Here is a 19,829-nt window from a genome sequence, read left to right on the forward strand (position 1 = left end):
GTTATTGTTTTGGTGGTTTGTTTTTGTTGGCAGTTGCAAGTGCGAATATTGCATTTTGCGATCGGATTTCTCTCTTAATCGTTAGGAAAACGAAATGTGAAACCGATTAAACACGCTAGGTCAGTACAAACGAATCGTGTTTATATGCATCGTCTGCATAAACAAATGATGTCATGTTGAGAATGACATTTGAACCATTTTTAATTTGCACGTCGTGCAAACCAACGGGGTTCAAATTAAAAAGTGTTCAGATTAAAAATGGTCAAACGAACGGGGGTCCACGGTAGTAACTAGGTATAATTGATCGCACGTGTGCATAGTTTTTTCGGTGCAGTTTTTTACACATTCATGATTTTTTATACCAATTTATGTTTTATATCTTGGCCTGAAAACGTCAAACGTCATTCAAGAAAAAGGAAAAAAACAACAAGAGAAAAAAGAGTGATAAATTTTCTACCACATCCCGCAAAGAGATCAAACTGCTTTTTACGCGTGAGAATTTTCGTCTAGGAAAAGTTTATTCTTTACTGTAGTTAACAAAATTATGGTTTCAAAGCGTCGTTGAATAGAGAAGGTGACTTTCCACAAGTGAAACTTTATTTTGCATGCATTTGCTGTCGTGAATTACATAATTTAAAGTTGTGATAAATCAGCAGGACGTAGAGAAAGGAGCTTGGCAGTAGTAGACTTCGTCTCCGGTAAAGTAAATAACCTGGATTAGCTAGCGGCCACTGGTGCTAGAAACTACGAGCTTCATTTGCTGGATGGGAATTTCTGATCGACCGTGGCCATCGTGTTGTATTAAGTTTCAACGTCGAAGGAACTGAGCGTTAACATAGTAAGTATTAGCATCTAGGTATGTTACCAGCAGTCAAAAGTAAGAAAGTCAAAGGTGAATGTACCGACATTAGCAGTAGCTTAGCTTCGGCACTTCTCTGAATGTGGAAATGTTCTTGTATTTTGAGTTTGTTCCAAAAAAATAGGAATATCTCTGAATGTTGGTGGCACAATATTAAACGTCGGTTCAAAATTTTGCCGCTTATCAAAATAAGTATGTAGATAGTAAATTGTGAAAGATTAATATGAATTTTAATGGGAAATTCAAGTAAAATGTAGCATTACACCATTTATTGAAATGCCATACACCTTTTTCAATTTCCAAACAAATGAAACAATTAAGTTTTTAAATTAAGATACTGGAATTTTTTTATAGTCGATTGATCTTATAGGTATTCAACTAAAAAAAGGTGTACAGAGTTTTTAAATTCAAAAGATTTGGTCATATTTGGTTTCATTGCAAAACAATTTGATTGGTTTCTAATCATAAACTTTTTGCCTTTGCTACGGACAAAAACGTGACCTTTCAAACCTTTGAAATAGTCAAAGCCGTTAGCCGTATGAATTTAAGATCACACTGCAGAGCGTCAACTCATATCTAAACAGTAGGTACATCAGAAAATTTAAAAGCTTAGTTTGAATTATATGGAAGTATATGGGTGGAACCATCCAGTAACATAGATTTTGTTAGCGTTTAGCTTACAAATTCTTTTTTGCCTGCAAATACTCACGTATACCGATTCTGGCTTTTTACCTAGAATCTTTTTAATGCATAAAAAAACTTTAAATTAGAGTCGGACCTACTGGTGAAATTCGTTTCCATGAGGTGTGCTTGTACCTGGTGTACCAGGTACCTTATGCTGTGTGACAACAGATGTTTGAACTCCTATTATCTTACCTGAATTTTTTTTACCAAGAAAATGACCGGAGTCTATTACCATTCTCCGCTGCTAGAAAATTAAAAAAATTAAAAAATACTGGGATTTTCATCATTTTGAAAATAAACTATTGGGAGAAATGAGTTGTCATTCATTCTGTAAATTTCAAAAGCAGTTTTTTCGTTTGAAACAAACATTCTGTTCATGAACATCTATTATGTGTTCAGATAGGCAAGAAGAATGCAGTGAATACGTTTCTAAAAACAGAACCCCTGTTTTGGACCCAAAAACTGCTTTCGAAATTGGGCTTTCCGTCGAAAAGTTAATGACTGCTCATTTCCCTTTAAGGGACAATGCATTAATCAGCTTTTTATTTTGTTATGAACGAAGCGGACTGTTCACCGTGATCCCATCAAGGAGACTAGAATTTTTTTTCCTATACAAATGGCAAGCGCCACTTTTAGCAGGAGCGTATCTCTTCCGATAAGCCTCTCAGCTAGCTTCAAAGTACAACGCTGGTCTAACAAACCAGTTGTCGTATGTTCGAATCCCGGCTAAGAGAGATCGTTAGAGTCAATAGGGTCGTGGCACTGGCGCCGCAGTTGTCCTGTACTCTAACAGCTGGCTGCGAAGTCTGTCATAAAAAAACAGAAAGTCAAGTGTCGGCTTAGCTTTGCTTTTTATAGCTTTTGACAAAGTGGAAACCAAGTTAGTTACACTTTTGCTCGACAGACATCATTATTGTAACTGTTTCTTGACTTACGCCAAAGTTTTCAATCTTCCTAATCGACTATTCTTGCTTCAAAGAAGGAAGTGAACAATTTAGTAGTTTTCGGTTCAGACATTTAAAGGACAATTTTGCAAGTCGTTACCTTCTACGGCGGTTTTGCCATTTTATTATCAGAATCGTGTAAGTTTCGTGCTATGATGTAAAAGCCAGCAACGAAAGTTAGAAGTTAAGTAATCTTAAAGCAAATTGATATCTGCTCTCTGTATCACATCCTCTAAGTACGCTGTTGTGAACAGCAAGCACTCCTTCTACCAATTCTTTGCTGGGACTCGAAGGTAGCCTTGACCAGGGCTTCGACCGATCCTTTTTTTCTACCGCAGTCACACCAACGCGCATTCAAGTTCACACCGTCCATTTAGAGGTGGAATACGAACGCTATGCATAACACAACACAAGCAGTTTGCTCAGTCAAACGCCGAATACACGCAACAGAATGAACGCGTTCTAGAGCTTTTTGACATTTTCGTTTCGATCAAGTTGCCTTTACCGTTTGGAGCAGCGAATGACTGCAAAACAGTCAAATGACTGGCAATCACCACGCTAACGAAAAGCAACCGCACAATCGTATGATTCAATACTACAAAAAAACAACCACTACATGTGCATGGAAGAAGTCGGTCGGACTCCGTCCATTACAAACGAATATTTTGCTTGCGTCGGACTGACGTCCGGGTGACAAACTATTACTGTGAGCAGCCGATTTGGAGACAAAAAGAGAAACGAAAAAATACGTCACCGTCTGCTTCCAGTCAGTTTGCAGTTTATATTCTCAAAGCGCAAAGCAAAACGGGAGATTGACTGTTTGCTTTTGCTGAGATGCCGCATGAATTGTAAAACGGCAGCAGCGCAAGCGGCAGATTGACTGGATAAGAAAAACAGTCAAATGATCGTTCAAAAAGCGGAGTTTGAATGCGGAAAGTTCGCATTCACGGCAGTCACATTCAACTTGCGATCCCTTTTCAAGCCCTGGCCTTGACACACTTACGAAAACATAGTGAGATTCAGAGTAGCTTTTATCGGTCGTCTAAGTAAGTTTATTCAGAAAAATGTCCCGAACAAATGTCGAAGCACGCTCCTTCACCTGCCGTAAAGTCGATGAAAATGTAATGTATGGAAATATTGTACTCACATTGCTTCTGGTACTGATCCATGCATCGGATGAACGATACATCGGAATAGGGTTTGGAAATGGGTGTTTGGAAATATTTTTCGAGACAGCCGCTGCATCGCATTCCTCGACATCGTTATTTCTGCTGGTCATTCAGATCTTGCATCAACCATTTAGCTTACCTGGCATTATCAATGTCCTTGTAAAGCAGAAGATAATATGGAAGATAATATAGTCCACACAAACGTGGAATCTGTAAAGTCCATGGGTTTGGAATTTATTAGATAAGCCGTTAAACTCAACATATTATTTGCAATCGACCTAAAGCATAGGAGTAAAGAAGATCAATAGCACATTTATCGGACTGTGCTTCTAGGCCAGTAGACACCAACACTCCTGCCCTCAATCGACGACGCAGTACTGTCGATTCGTTGACAACCGTAATAAACCGCGAGCTACCCAACACACATTTTTGTTTAAAAATAGCTTGTTCAACTATTGTACTGCTAATTCCCGTGGAACATGTACTTGATATGCTATTATGCAACAGCAATGTTAGTTGGGTATCTGACCGAAGACAGCATGTGATCTTCTACCAAAACGTACGCGGCATGAATTCTCGCTTTACTGACTATCGTACAGTCGTTTCTGATCCGAGCTACGATATCATCGTCCTAACCGAGACCTGGCTCGATTTACGTACATTTTCTAGTCAAGTGTTCGGTTTCGACTATGAAGTTTTTCGCTGTGACAGGAAGCCCCAAAACAGCCGAATTAACTGGAGAGGGCGTTCTGATTGCAGTTCGTCAAAGATTAGGAGCGACTGCAATAGACAATAAGGATTGGGACGGTTTGGAGCACACCTGGATTTCAGTTGCGCTGCATGATCGGACCTTGTTTTTATGCGTTGTGTATATCGCGCCTGACCGGACTCGTGACATCGGTCTTATCAATGCGCACTGCTAATTTGTCTTCACTTTGATCCAGAGGGTTTCTTCGGTCGACCAGATTATGATACTGGGGGCATACAATCTACCTGACATAACGTGGAAGCAATCGTAATGTGGTTTCCTGTATGCCGTTCCTACTCTTTCTGTACGATTTTTTCAGAGCAGATCACCGTAGCATTGCAGCCTTTCTGTCATCAATGGATTGGGATAACATCATTAACGATCACGACACCGATATTAAACGATATTCGTCATTGATAAACATGTCCCGAAAAAAGTAAATTTTTCCGAATCACGTGTCCCTTGGCAAATGAGTGAATGGCAAAAAATGAAATCATTAAAAAAAAGCCGCTCTGCGAAAATTTCCCAGACACCGTACGCTCTCATTACAGCATCACTACGTTAGAGTGAATCACGAGTTCAAGCGGGTCACTCGTCAGTTTCCAGTAATATCAACATAGGATTCAGAGGAAACTCAGGTCGCACCCAAAGCTTTCTGGAAGTTTATCGCAGTGAAGCTGCCTCAAATTCCACAAACATATGCAACTAATTCACTGAAAAGTTTTCTAGCGTGTTTTGTCATAAAAGTTTCCTGAAGAAGCACATCTCTTGTTTGCTTAAACAACTACAGTTCGTATTGCAGAAGTCCATCTCCAGTGGTGCTTTCCGCTGGATTCTTGCTGCAAATCTGGTCATATGTTTCCGGTACACAAAAAAGACAACAAGCGGGATGTGGGCAACTACCGAGGAATTAAATCATTGAGTGCCATCTCAAAATTGTTTGAGCTAATCGTCTTAGAGCTACTTTTTTCACATTGCAAGCAATATTTAATCGCGGATCAGCATGGATTCCTCCCTGGTTGATTCACTACTTGCGATAGTGCCGTTATTATCTAACTGATCGTGAGCTGATGGTTGCCATTGGTGATTGTATATCCAGTACATTCTGGGCCACCTCAGATATTTCGGAGGGCAGTCATCTCGGACCGCTCATATTCTTGCTCTATTTCAACGACATAAACCTCGTGCTTAAAGGACCACGATTATCATATGCCGATGATCTAAAAATATTCTCCCGTATCCGCTCAACTGAAGAAGTGAAGACTGCGTCGCACTTCAACGCCAGCTGGATGTCTTCGATAATTGATGTACCTTAAAGACATAAATGGTTGTAAATCCTTCAAAGTCCTCTGTAATATCCTTCTCACGTAACAAAGATGTTGTTATTTTCAACTACACGTTGCTATCGAGCACTGTCGAGCGGGTCGATCATGTCAAAGAACTAGGTGTAATCTTCGATATAAAACTAACATTCAGATGTATCGTATATCGTTATATCGTCAACAAATTTTAGAATCGCCAAAAGTTTCACAGTCCGTGGTTAGATCGTCTCTGCAGCACTGTTCTGCGGTCTGGAACCCAAACTACCACAACAGTTATGAACGAATCGAATTCGTCCAGCGCCGCTTCTTGCGTTTTGCTGTTCGTCGGTTTCCCTGGCAAAATCCTAACCAATTACCGGAAACCAATATCTGCTGATCCAACTGGGTGCTGTTTCTACACGGAGGGATACATCTAAAGCCTTGCTAGTTGTCCACACGCTGCGAAGAAAAATAGACTGCTCTTAAATTCTTGAGCGAATCGACCTTAATGTGCAGCCTGGATCCCTTCGAAATAGTGCCATGCTGAGGATGTCACACCACCGCACGAAATACAGCAAATACGGAGCCCTCAGCGGTCTCCAGAGGATGTTTGACAAAGTTGCATTTATATTCGATTTCAACCTATCGCGCCAAACCTTACGAGAGCGTTTCAACTGCTTGTTGAGCTGGTCCAACTAATTTACTTACCTGTTTTAACTTGTATATATGTATATATTAAATGTTTTACTTTTTGTACTCTTGATCAGTAGCCCCATGAAATTAATTCATCTTTGGCATTGTAAGTCTGTTGATGTAATATATAAATAAGAAATAAGAAATTATGGATCAGTCCCGGCGTATTGGTTAGCTTAGCATTCACGCCGAAGAACCGGGTTCAAATCCCAATCCCGCAGAAGTCACGAACGACCCGAGCTGGTTTAAGTAACTATAACCAAAAAAAAATCAAGCAAGAATAAGCTAAATAAACTGTTTTGCATATTGAAAATTTGGACGTCAACCGAGATGTCAACCTGTTCATGTAAAGGTGATTTCGATACTTATCACCGAATTCTTTAATGCTACCTCTTTGTGTTAATACATACTGTACTGTGTTGTACTGGATTTAACCGTTTTTACGTTAATTTTAACTCCGTCTCTCCAGCTTTGCACTGAAATAACGACGAAACGAAATACGAACTAATCAACCTAGGCGCGCAACCATGGATAACGATGGCATGTCAAACGAACAGACGGAAAAGGTGTTGCAGTTTCAGGACATTACCGGTCTTGACGACATAAACGTGTGCCGGGATATTCTCATACGACACCAGTGGGACCTGGAGGTTGCATTCCAAGAGCATTTAAACATCCGCGAGGGCCGCCCGTCGGCGTATGCGACGGAGTCCCGAGCACCCCAGGTCGTCAATGACCGCTTCCTGCAACATGTATTCTACGCGCAGCGCGGTCCCAGTGCCCCAGTACCATCCGGTATTGGTGGAGTGATTGGATTTGTGGTCAATTATGTATTTAATTTCTGCTACAGTACATTGTCCTCCATTGTAACCGCATTTCTCAATTTGTTTAAAGATCGAGAAAGGAGTAAGTTTACTTTTCTTTTTAGTTTGTACAAAACACGCAATTTTTCTTTCCGTTTTAGTCGTTACCGATCCTTTAGGAGATGTTTTGAAGTTTATACAAGATTATAATGAAAAATACCCTGAACATCCGGTATTTTACCAAGGCACATATGCTCAAGCATTGAATGATGCCAAGCGCGAGCTCAAGTTTCTTCTAGTCTATCTGCATTCCGAATCCAGCAACGAAGCGGTCAGCTTTTGCCGCGAAACGCTGTCTAACACCCAAGTCGTCGAGTATGTCAACAGGCGGATGTTATTCTGGGCATGTGATATTTCTTCGCCAGAAGGATATCGTGTGTCACACTCTATTAATGCAAGAACCTATCCAGTTCTGGTTATTATTGCCCTGAGGGCAAACAAAATGGTTATCATGGGCCGAATGGAAGGCCACTGCAGTGCAGAGGAACTGATTAGGCGTATGGACACCGTTGTCAACGACAATGAAGTTTGGCTTAACCAAGCCCGTCACGATCGACTGGAGAGAGATCTCACCCAAACTCTCCGTCAGCAGCAAGATGAAGCATACCAGATGTCGCTGCGTGCCGATCAAGAGAAACAGCGTCGAAAGCAGGAGGAGCGCGAGGCAGCTTTGCGCGCACAGCAAGCGATCGAAGCGGAACATTTGGCTGAACAGCAAAGATTGGAGAACATCGAGAGGCTCAAGATGGAGTTGTCTTCACAAGTGCCTTCTGAGCCGGAACCGGGAGCATCCGGGACGATCAGCATAGTCTTCAAACTGCCAAGCGGTTTACGGTTAGAGCGGAGATTCCAATCGTCCAATACTTTAAAGGTAAATTGACTGGTCACACAATCATTGTTCAGTACATCTCAATAACCCATTGTTTCTACAGGACATTCACAACTTCATCTTCTGCCATCCGGACACACCCGATTCTTTCGAGATCACTACAAATTTTCCGAAACGAGTACTACACTGTGACGCCAAAGAAGAGGATTCGCTACCTACGTTGATCGACGCTGGTTTAAAAAATCGAGAAGTGCTATTCGTAGCCGATTTAGACGCATAGAATGAAGTTATGTGAAGTGACTATCCGAAAAAAGAAACGAAAATGAGACAGTTGTTGAATCAACCGTTTGAAACCGCAAATCGTTTGGAAGACAAACATTCTTTTCAGATAACAATCGTACCTTCCCTTTAGTTTATTTTTTTTTGCTAATTTTTAATTGAGTAAAATTGATTGGATAATCATTGCAAAAGTATACAAAATACACACACACAACCCTATTAAACAAAAAATCTTTTTTAGATTTGTTCGAATTGTGTTGTCACATTATTTCACAGATTCAATAGGAAATAATAATCGATTGTAACTATAAACAGAAAATATATTTACGGAAGAAATCGACATGAAGAAAGAACACCGTTTTCTTGTTGCAATCTTATTGAACAACTTTCCGGCTCTGTATGCGCGGTTCAGCCCGGTCCTAATTTTAAAGCAAAATAGAATGCTGTGCCCGCAGAAAGGAAAACATATTTGCACGTTGATATTTTAGATTTCTTTTTAAATTATTTAAGGTTGAAATAAAACTGATTTTTCTATAAGAATACATATATACTTTTTATTCTTTGAAACTATCTGATTTGCGAGGCATGTTGAAACTAACGGTAACACATTTTTGCAAAGTAGAGACCTTTTCTGCAAGGCGATTGACGTGACGGCCATTGCGCAGCCATTCGTATTTACTGTGATGTTATGTGAACCGAGTCGCATGGCGCGGAAAGCCAGTAGTTTTGTGCTTTCTCAGAGCATGGTGGACAATGAATTGGTATACTGCGAGATATTGGAAACTAGAAATAATCGGGACATTGTTTATCATAGTTAGCGATTTCATTTCAGATTTCACTGGTGATTTCCAAAACGAAATTTTTGCATAGCACTGCATTACACGGCGAGGTTCTTTCAAATACAGTGATACAAATCTGTATTCGTACGGCAACATGCCGATTTCGTTTTTCTACATTTGAAAGTTAAACAGAAATTTTAGGGACATGTTATTCAAGTAAAACCATAGTGTCAGATGTTAATTTTAAGGTATGATAGCTGGTTTTGAAAAAATGGTTTTTAATTATCTGAAAAACAAATTATAAATTAGCCCATGAAAAAATCCTCTCAAATTCATATTCGTACGGGATTCGGATTAACAGTTTTGATTTCGCAGATGTGGCTTAATTTCAAAGATTAGTATTTAGTATAGTATCCCTTATTCATTGCAACTGCCTTTAGTCGTTTTGGAATGTCTACGAGTTTTGTTCGTGTATTTGGTGAGAATTTGGTCCCATTCGTCCATCAAGTGCTTTCTAAGATCGGAGTATCAATAAGTTTTGATACGTTGTTGTAATATATCCATGTGCGTTTCTTAAGTGCTTTGTGCTTTGGGTCATTGTCTCGGTAAAACTTGAACCTATGACTAAATCTCATTTTGTGGGCACTTGGCTTCAAATCTTGCTTTAAAATGTCCAAATAGACATTTTGATCCATTACAATCGATGAAGACATAAATTGCCAACATCTTTAGCCGTAATCCATCCCCTTACTATCTCTCCACCCCCGCCGTGTTTAACCTTTGCTTTCAGATTTTTTACATTTAGTTCATCGTTTGGCTTTCCCCATACAAAACAATGACCATCTGAGCCAAAGATGATAAATTTCTTTTCAGTAAGATAATATTTTTGCAGATGAGTTCAAATTTAACATCTGGCACACTGGGCCCCTGGTGCCGGTGGGTTTAACTGCACAGTTGTCCGGCATCCTTGCGATGTGACCCACTCACCGTAGTCTCCCAACTTGCCAGGTGTACGATGGGAATCTCTCCAAGTACGTGCAACCCGTGGTTCATACACCTACACCACTCTCCGTTATCCGTTTGTACTCCGCCAAAAATAGTCCGCAATACCTTTCGTTCAAATGCGGCATGTGCACGTATGTCTTCCGTAAGTAAAGTTTCTGTTTGGAGTCCGCAAAGGACTACCGGTCTAATTAGCATTTTGCATATCGTCAGCTTTGTGCGACTGCTCGATTTCCAGCTTGAATGCGTCGTTGGATCTCCTTACTCGTATTATTGTCGGTGGTGACCAGAGATCCCAAATATACGAACTCATCAATCACTTCAAGTTCATCACCATCAATAGTCACTGTCCGTGGGAGGCATACATTGCTTTCTTTGGAGCTTCTTCCTACCATATATTTGGTTTTCGACACATTGATTTGTAACGCTATCCTTCTAGCCTCCGTTTTTAGTCTGGCGTATGTTCCCTCCACCGTCCCAAGGTTTCTAGTAACGATGTCGAGGTCGTCTGCGAAGGCTAGGAGTTGGCTTTTCTTGCTGAAGATGGTTCCTCTCGTTTAGATGCCCGCTCGCCGGCTCACACCTTCAATAGCGGTATTGAATAACATACAGGACAGTCCATCCCCTTGCTGTAACCCTCTGAGCGATTCGAAAGGACTCGAGAGTGTCCCCGAAACGCGCACGTAGCACATCACTCGCTCCAGGGTAGCCTTGATCAACCGCGACAGTTTGTCCGGAAAACCGTACTCGTACATTATCTGCCATCATATGCTGCTCTGACTGCTGACATTTCTGGAGAATTTTTCGGAGGATAAAAATTATATCCGTAGTAGCACAGGCCCCCATAAAGCCCGCCCGATATTGCCCTACGGATTCTCTTGCTATTGGGGATAGACGACGCAACAAAATCTGGGAGAGCACCTTGTAGGCGGCGTTGACCACCGTAATGCTGTGGTAATTACAGCAATCTAGCCGATCGCGCTTATCGTAGATGGGACAGACTACACCTTCCATCCACTCTGCCGGTAGTTTCTCCTCCTCCTAAATCCTTGAAATTATCCACTGAAGTGCGGTTGCCAGCGGTTCTTGGCCATTTTTCTAGTTCTGCCGGGAGTCAGCCCTTTCCTGTGGCTTTATTATTCTTTCTTCAGCTAACCGATTTCTCGCCGAATCTCTTCATAGGGTCAGGTCTCATGTCAGGTCTAGGTGTGTAGCCCTTACGAGTTTGTTCACCTTCTCGTAAAAGTTGCTAGTGTTGTTAGACCGAAATAGTTATTCCAAAGCCTCGCAATCTCTGTCCTCATTCTGGCGTTTTTTCCTCCTTACGATCGTGGTCAACCCATTCCGCGCTCGTCGATATTTGGCGTTCTCTCTCGTGAATATGCGTGGATATGGAAAAAAGTTGTGTTTTTGGTTTTAAACTGTTTAACCAACATAACAATGCTTAAATAGTTTTTCCAAGCTCTTTTTTCCCTGTCTATCGCTTGTTGGAATTTCCCGTCACCCTGTGCCAGGATTTTATAACGTATTCACAGGTTTATCGAAGATTCTCTATCGCACTGCGATGCAATCCAGATACTCCGTTTGCAGCAATTCACCGCCTACAGCGGATTATGTACTGTGTCGAAGAGTGTGCGGAGGGAGGGTAGATGAACTTTGCGGGCGGTGTGGTTGAAGCTTCGCCGAGTACTTAAAGAAATGGAAATATCCAACACAAAAAGCCCTCTAATGGCTATTCCAGGCGGTGAGCCAGCTATTCGAATAGTCAGATTTTTTAATATACGGCGGCGTCGGTTACAAATCAATGAGGTATCAATGCTTACAGACGATGAAAGACGAAAACGAGGATTTTATAACCTACTCATGCAAGGTCAACCGAGCGTGCGTCGATTTTAAGCTGCAGGAGTTACAAGAAGAAAAATTCAAATGCCTCATCTTCGTATGCGGACTCAAATCATCCAACGATTCGGACATTCGGATGCGCCTGTGTCGTATCCGAATCCAAAACACATCCTTGGTTCTCGAAAATAGCACACAGAATGACTTCGCTCGTTATTCTCGCGTTCTTCTCGCGTTCCTCGACCTTACGGGAAACGTTGTCCCACTCAATAGGATTATATACATGGCTGCCAGAAACAATATCGACTCAAAGTTTGGGCAGTGCTAACATTTTGAAAGTGACATTATTGTTTTATATTTAAGTTCATAACTAAGCTAGTTATGATTACTCTTGATTTGATCATAAGCATTTGCTTACATTCAACCATGTCATTGATATTCACTACAGCCTGTTATCCAAGACCAACGAGACGAACAACATCACCCTAGAAAAGGTAGTTGAGGAGTGCAAGGCCCTTATCAATCTAAAACGGGACACAATTCTTATTGGAGGGCAATCTTCAAGCTCCGTTGTGGCCGCTGCAAAGGCCGTCAGATCACGCTCACCGCACGGCCGAGGCCATTCCAAATACAATGCAGGCAAGAGAGACGAAATTAGAACACCTTTCTGGGGATGCGGCAACATGCATTTATGCAAACAGTGCACTTTCAAAGACCTCAAATGTCGGGACTGTGGTCGAATAGGCCACAAGGAAGGCAACTGTGGATGTTTTAAGCAGCGGCAACAGGCATACAAGGGCATACAAGCAGAACAAAAAGCACTCAAATAAGATCGTGATCGTGAAGGACCTAAAACGAAGTCGGAGATACGTCGAAACATGCATCAACAGGGTACCAGTTCAGCTGGATTCCGGCTCCGATATTACCGTCATATCTAAGCAAAATTGGATGAAAATCGGGGCAGCAAAGACGTATCCACCAGACAGCGAGGTTCAAACAGCTTCCAGTAGCAGACTGGAAATCGAAGCGATGTTCCAAGCTACAATCACCATTGCCGATACACAACTGTAACTGTTACGTTTGTAGTTCTAACCTCTTTCTGAACGTTTTAGGCTCAGACTTGCTCGAAGAGTTTGGGTTATGGGACGTACCGTTTTCGTCCTTTTGTAAGTTGATTGGGATACAACGAGAGGACAGACAAATTACCGACCTGCAAGTAGATTTTCCAAACGTTTTCTCTGATCGCATGGGCCTTTGCTCGAAGACACAAGTACAGTTTTCACTGAAGGAAAATGTCCGGCCAGTGTTCAAACCCAAGCAACCGGTCTCAAATGGAATGGAATCAGTCGTCGAAGGTGAATTACAGCGGTTAGAAAACCTTGTCATCATTACACCGATTACGCACGCAGATTGGGCTGCACCGATTGTTGTGGTGCGTAAACCGGATCATTCTGTTAGAATTTGCGCAGATTTTTCGACCGGATTAAACAACGCGCTCGAGGCAAACAGCTATCCGCTTCCTCTTCCAGAGGCCATATCGAATGGCAAATTGCACAATATTTAGCCACATCGATTTATCGCACCCTTATCTACAAGTTCCCGTCGACGAAGACAGCCGCAAGCTGATTAATATAAACACACATAAAGGTCTGTATCAATTCAATCGGCTTTCCCCTGGCATCAAAAGTGCACCATCAGGGGCCTTCCAAAAAATTATGGGTACGATGCTAGCGGGAATCCAATGCACCGCTCCTTACCTTGATGATATATTGGTTGGGGGTCGCACTGAGGAGGGGCATACACGAAATCTACGTCAAGTCCTCCAACGCATCCAGGAGTATGGGTTCACGGTGAAGTTCTAAAAATGCAGATTTTTCATGCACCAGGTAAAATACCTGGGACAGTTTCTGGACTCGGAGGTCATTCGCCCCATCACTGCCATCACTTCGAGTTACACCTCACTCACGATCGAGTGTTAACAAGAAGTGCCCTGATATAGATTCCTTATCGGTATTAATATAGTAATTAGTTAATTGTTACGTGGACGCCTTTTTATTATATATCACAACGTAACACAATCGAATGTGCACAGCTATGGCAGATTACGCGGCTGATCGAATTTAGCTTAGCTACGTAGCGAGTGATGTGCTATGTGCGTGTTTCGGGACACTTCCGAGTGCCTTCGAAGCGCGCAGTGGACTGTGGACTGTCCTGTATGTTATTCAACATCGCTACTGAAGGTGTGACCCAGCAAGCAGGCATCGAAGCGACGGGAACGATCTTCGGCAAAAGCAGCCAACTCCTAGCCTTGGTACACGACCTCGACATCACTACTAAAAACCTTCGGTCGGTTGAGGCAATCTACGTCAGGCTAAAAACAGAGGTTAGAAACATTAGATTACAAATCAATGCGTTGAAAACCAAATATATGGTAGGAGAAGGCTCTAAAGAAAACGTTTGCGTCACGTGGACTGTGACTATTCACCTTTTCGCGCGTTTAATGGCAGCTAGTGGGTACACTTTCCGACAATGTGCGCGCAAGTGACTTTAGCCTTCGATAAAAATTTTAGTGTGAAGTTCATTCAATAGTCGTATCTATACACATTCATTTGCAAGTCCTTTACGTTAATGTGGTTTCTCCTACATACTCGTATGCGTAAACCATTTTGTACCATAACTTTGACTAAAAAGCATTTTTGGAGCGAAATAATAGCTTTTATGATAGATTTCGTTATTACTTAAGCTAACAATCCATATCTCAGGAAAAATAAAAGTTAGATATATTACATATAAGCCTAAGAATTATAGTTTCGGTTTGACTACAATGCTGATATTGGGATGTCCTTTTTGCGGTTCGGTTAGTCGTTCAAAAAACCATGGTTGAAGCTCGGGTCATCGTTAGTCAATTACTGTGAAATCGATTTCGCAGCACCCTTTGATGTTCCTCTGAGCCATATCTGTGTTCGGTACATGGAATAACATACGCACCCGGTAGGTACCCTTACCTAGTTCCAAATAACGATGTAAATAATCCAGCTTTAACACCGCTGCATCCAAATTATACACGCCCTAAAGAATAATAAGCGGAAAGTTGAAACAATCAATCGTTGAACCAAATATGAAAATAGTATTTACTTCATATCTTCCACAACGATCTCCATCGGTCATCGCACTGGCCAGCATGAACCACGGTCCGCTGTCGTCCGAGTGGAACCGATCACAATGCATTGGCTCGACATATTCCACGGCATTATCTAAACAAACGGTATCGATTCCTAACGGACACTTATAGCTCGTAATGACCAGTTCCCACTCGACGTTGTCGCTCGGTTTCTTAACGTGATATTGTGCGTGCAAGGTGTTGCAAACTCCATCTCCATCCCGATCGTATGTTACCTTAGTCAATCCCACTTCCAAATCATCATACGGAAGATTTGCGTCTTGACAATTGTCAAACATGGTCAGGTTGACACGCTGGAACCCAGTAGCGGGCAGATAATTAGCAATGAAACTTAATTAGGTACATTTTAAAAAGAAAGCTCACCAGACCGTAGGCAGCGTCAACGACGACAAGTAAAATCAAAAAATCTATAAACCGTCTATACATATTGATGATTGCTAAACTAAAGCGGATCGGGCGATTGATTGTCGCTTTTATAGCGAATCAAATTATTTTAATGCATGTTTCAACTCATAATAAAGGCTTTGCCTCTCTAATGATATGCGGCGGTACTCTGGTAATGATGCACTCGTTTGTATTGATGCATTTGGCCGGTAATTAGTAGAAGACACTTACTTTTGGATGACATGATAGATGTCGTCAAAGCGGGCGTTTCTTGTCTATCGACTATTTTGACGACTCATTTACTTGGTATGTATTTTAAAAACATTTAATTCATGTTATTCATTTTAGGTGATAATTCTCAACCAGTTTTTGACGTAGGACTACGTCTTTCAGGAAGGTAGTTGGCGTAAGGGGTAATTTCAAAAAATCTTTCTCGAAAAGTGGTCAGGCTTTGAACGCTAATAGCTTAGTGGTTTCCCGATCGATTTTCAATATTCTTACACCAATCGATTGGAAAAGCTTCCAAGAATTGGCCCAAATGAAGAAAAGTTGAAAATAATGAACCTATGTTTAACCAGAATTCTCGCTTCGTGATTGGTTGTTGGAAATGACGTCATCAAAGTGGCAATGCGTTTTCACGCTTCGGGTTATAATTCAGTAAATTTTCAATAGATTTCCAAGATATTTACATCAATTGATCGGAAAATCGATTTGGAAAATATTTAAAATATAGAAAACTATTGATTTTTAATGCGCGTCATTGAAAAATTGAATTATTTTCATATTTTTGCCTTCCCTCGTCAGTGCTTCCCCAGCACGGATGACAGAAATATATACGATATGAGCTATGGGTTAAGCCTCCTTATGATTGTATTTAATTTACGCCCTATAAAATCCGATCAAAAATTGTTGAGCTTCAGCTGTTGCTGCTTCCCCGGATAAGGCAACGAAGACATCCAAATTCACCATCCAAATATTGTTTCCCTTACGGTGCACATCGTCCTCAATTGGTCGTGTTCATCGGCTGCTGAGGAAAGGAAAGTATGCTGAGCGAGTTGGAGCTGGAGCACTCGTCTCGCTGCCGTAATGGAATATCTGGCTGCTGAAGTTTTGGCATTGGCAGGAAATATGCTGCTCGCGATAACAAAACGACCAGAATTATGCCACGTCACTTGCAGTTGGCCCCCTGGACTGGTATTTCATCGTGACTCATGACCATACACGAACGGCTCCGTCGATCGCATAGCTGCTGAGGCTTTCCGGCTGGTCCGTTGCAACAAGCCGTGCCTGGTTAGCGGTTATCGGTACTCCAATTTACCGAAAAGAGAATTACGTTAGCTGGGTTAGTGCAAGTTTATTGCAAGCTAGAGTTATGATAATCAAACAATCGGTCCTTTTAAGGATCACACAACGATTGAAGAGTTTATTATATTTTTTTGCCCAGTTAATACCATGATAACACAGGCAACGAGGGAAAAGTTAAACTTTTCGTCATTGCGGACGACATTTTCTGCCACTTCCAAAACGTCTGCAGCTTGTAAATGCTTTATTATCAGCGTTCTTCTTTTGTAAACTGCAGAAAAGTTTTGCACAAAATTTTAAGCTTTTTGAAAATCCGCGCGTAGTCCTACGTGTCACCTATGCGGTGGTGTCTTGTGCACAACCCTTCAGATTTTTCTCTTGCCATAGAGGTTATTTGCCTAATAGGGTAATATTCAAAGAGCCGGCTGCCGACTCACCATCAAAAGTAATGGTCTCTTGCCTCTGGGCTACTGTTACTTTCAAGTTCTAACAAGTCATTTACGTGGTATGGATCCGACCAACTCGGATCCGATTTCGTCACAAATTGAACTCTAATTCATGCGAGCACCGTCATACCATCATTCAACTTTTTTTGAAACGATGATTCTACAATTGATGAAGGGACGGTAAGGGAAAGTAATGAAGAAGGATTTTTTCGGGAATGAAGGGGAAGGGTGGAAAAGAAGGGGGGGGGGGGGGGTAATAGGTAGCTATGGTTAACAAGTTGTCGTTGTGACTCCTATCTTTTGTCCAATGCTGGAAGGTGCATGGGTCGAACCAAGCTGTAATCAGAGATTATAACCGGATTTGAACCCACAACACCTGCCAGGGCGTGTCGCTCACTGGTACCCGTGTACCTTTGAACCACAGAGGCGCTGGTTCAAAGGTACACGGGTACCAGTGAGCGACACGCCCTGGCAGGTGTTGTGGGTTCAAATCCGGTTATAATCTCTGATTACAGCTTGGTTCGACCCATGCACCTTCCAGCATTGGACAAAAGATAGGAGTCACAACGACAACTTGTTAACCATAGCTACCTATTACCCCCCCCTTCCTTTCCACCCTTCCCCTACATTCCCGAAAAAATCCTTCTTCATTACTTTCCCTTACCGTCCCTTCATCAATTGTAGAATCATCGTTTCAAAAAAATATTAATATATGCCTGACCGCATTTCAAGGTCATGACTAAAGTCACGAGTTTGGTCAATCATTCAACTGTACGCTGGGACGTAACAACTTTACCTCTAATCTGCCCTCACCGGGATGCATGCACGCAAGTTTCTTGGAAGCCCCTGATCCCCTCGTCACAGTCGAGCTTTTCCCGCCAGCGGCCCGCAGTCATCCTGGTCCTGTGCTCGAGCAGGGAGAAGGGGTCTTCCAACCCGTTATCGCAGGCAAGTACACGCTACATCGTTGCTTTGAAACCCCTCCAGTTCTGTCCCACTCTTCCAGTCATCTACAACCCATCGTTAAAGCGTTGCAATCCGGATTTGAGTATTCTCACGTTCCTGTGCGCGAATGCATATCCGTACCCAATTCTGATGCTGCTGGTTCCAGTTCATCGTATGTGTCATCAAATTTCATCCTGAGGTCAATTCGTCGCCCACCGGGATGCACTACAGTTGGCATTATGGAAACCCCGGAGCCCCCCACCACAGTCGAGCCCATGCAGCCAGCGTTCATCAGTCATCCTGGTCCTGTGTGTGGGAGTGGTGACGGGGTCTTCCAGCCTGCTACGTCCGGCAAGTATACTCACTATCCTGAACTTCCGATACCTGATGTCGCTTTACGTCCTAGCAGTTCGGCTTCATGGCCCGACACGAGCATCACTGGTAGCGGTTCACGTCTCACGCCGGCTAGCAGTGTCACGACGCAGCCTGGTGTGCTGCGGTAAGGACGCCTGCATCCGATCACGTGCCTTCTGTGTACCAGAACGTCAGAGGATTACGGACTAAAATTGCTCGGCTGCGCTTAATGTTATCAAGTTGTGAGTATGACATAATTGTCTTTACGGAAACGTGGCTGCGGACTGATATCGGCAGCCATGAAATTTCGCCTGACTATGCTATATTCCGTTGCGACCGTAATGAACTGACCAGCAATCACTCACGAGGTGGTGGAGTGCTGATTGCAGTCAATAACTCTCTGGATTGTGACTCCATAACTCTTCCTAACTGTGACGAACTCGAACAAATTGCAGTCCGTATTAAGTTGCAGCATCGCTTACTCTACATAGTTGCTGTATATCTTCCGCCCAATTCGAGTATCGAGCTATACTCAGCTCACGTAAGAGCAACACAGTGTGTTTTGGATTGTCTTTCAGAATCGGACATATTCTTGTCAATAGGCGATTTCAATTTACCTGACTTGAGGTGGAAGGCCGACGATGATATTAATGGGTATATTCCTTCGAGTGCCTCAGCTGAAATTGAGTTACACTTTACAGACGCAATGTTTTCCAATGGCTTGAGACAAATTAATCATATTGTCAACACGAATGGTAGGCTCTTGGACCTGGTATTTACCAATACCCCAGAATATCTTGACATAGTAGCACCGCCCTCTCCACTGTTGCCTGTCGACTATCATATTTGTTGTAACGCAGCAGATATAAGAAATGCTTTTGTAAATCGAGCTTTTTATTGCGTCGATCAAAACTAAAAATATAATTTGACCGTTAGAATTAATTTTGTCTTCACGTTATTCCTGCTTCCTACTTACATTATTATTTTCTATCTGCCTTTTTTATGCGAACTTATTTCCTGTCTGTCGTACCATTCACGTTGAACCACCCTAATAAAGGTTTTTCCGGCTTTAGTTTTCAATGTTATCGTTATTCATTATAATCTACTTACTGTTCCAATATTTTTCAGTATATGTATTTCTACCTTTCCGTTTCTAGCTATCCGTATCTTCCCTCGTACTCGTGCTCGTACCTATAGCTTTAAATCAATCGTTTAAACACTTCAAAGC

The 19,829-nt window shown here is 42.1% G+C and overlaps 2 protein-coding genes across 3 annotated transcripts; one reads left to right on the top strand and one right to left on the bottom strand.

Moving 5' to 3' along the window:
* The first annotated feature begins 453 nt into the window (after positions 1-453).
* Positions 454-8,889, top strand: LOC128742266 (FAS-associated factor 2). 2 transcript variants are annotated; one of them, XM_053838567.1, is made up of 5 exons: positions 454-574; positions 654-838; positions 6,868-7,304; positions 7,363-8,132; positions 8,194-8,889. In XM_053838567.1, the coding sequence occupies exons 3-5, from the start codon at positions 6,926-6,928 to the stop codon at positions 8,368-8,370; spliced, it is 1,326 nt and encodes a 441-aa protein (XP_053694542.1). In that variant the 5' UTR covers positions 454-574; positions 654-838; positions 6,868-6,925; the 3' UTR covers positions 8,371-8,889. The 2 variants fall into 2 exon arrangements, with proteins under 2 accessions (XP_053694542.1, XP_053694544.1); XM_053838569.1 differs by having other exon boundaries at positions 657-838.
* Positions 8,890-14,887: 5,998 nt separating this feature from the next.
* On the bottom strand, positions 14,888-15,596 carry LOC128740261 (uncharacterized). Its single transcript, XM_053835797.1, has 3 exons — positions 15,534-15,596; positions 15,125-15,463; positions 14,888-15,058 (listed from the first exon to the last, which is right to left on the bottom strand). Exons 1-3 carry the CDS (start codon positions 15,594-15,596, stop codon positions 14,888-14,890), a joined length of 573 nt encoding a protein of 190 aa, XP_053691772.1.
* Between the last annotated feature and the right edge of the window lie 4,233 nt (positions 15,597-19,829).

The sequence above is a fragment of the Sabethes cyaneus genome, chromosome 3 (assembly GCF_943734655.1).
Source record: "Sabethes cyaneus chromosome 3, idSabCyanKW18_F2, whole genome shotgun sequence".
Taxonomy (NCBI): Eukaryota; Metazoa; Arthropoda; class Insecta; order Diptera; family Culicidae; genus Sabethes; species Sabethes cyaneus.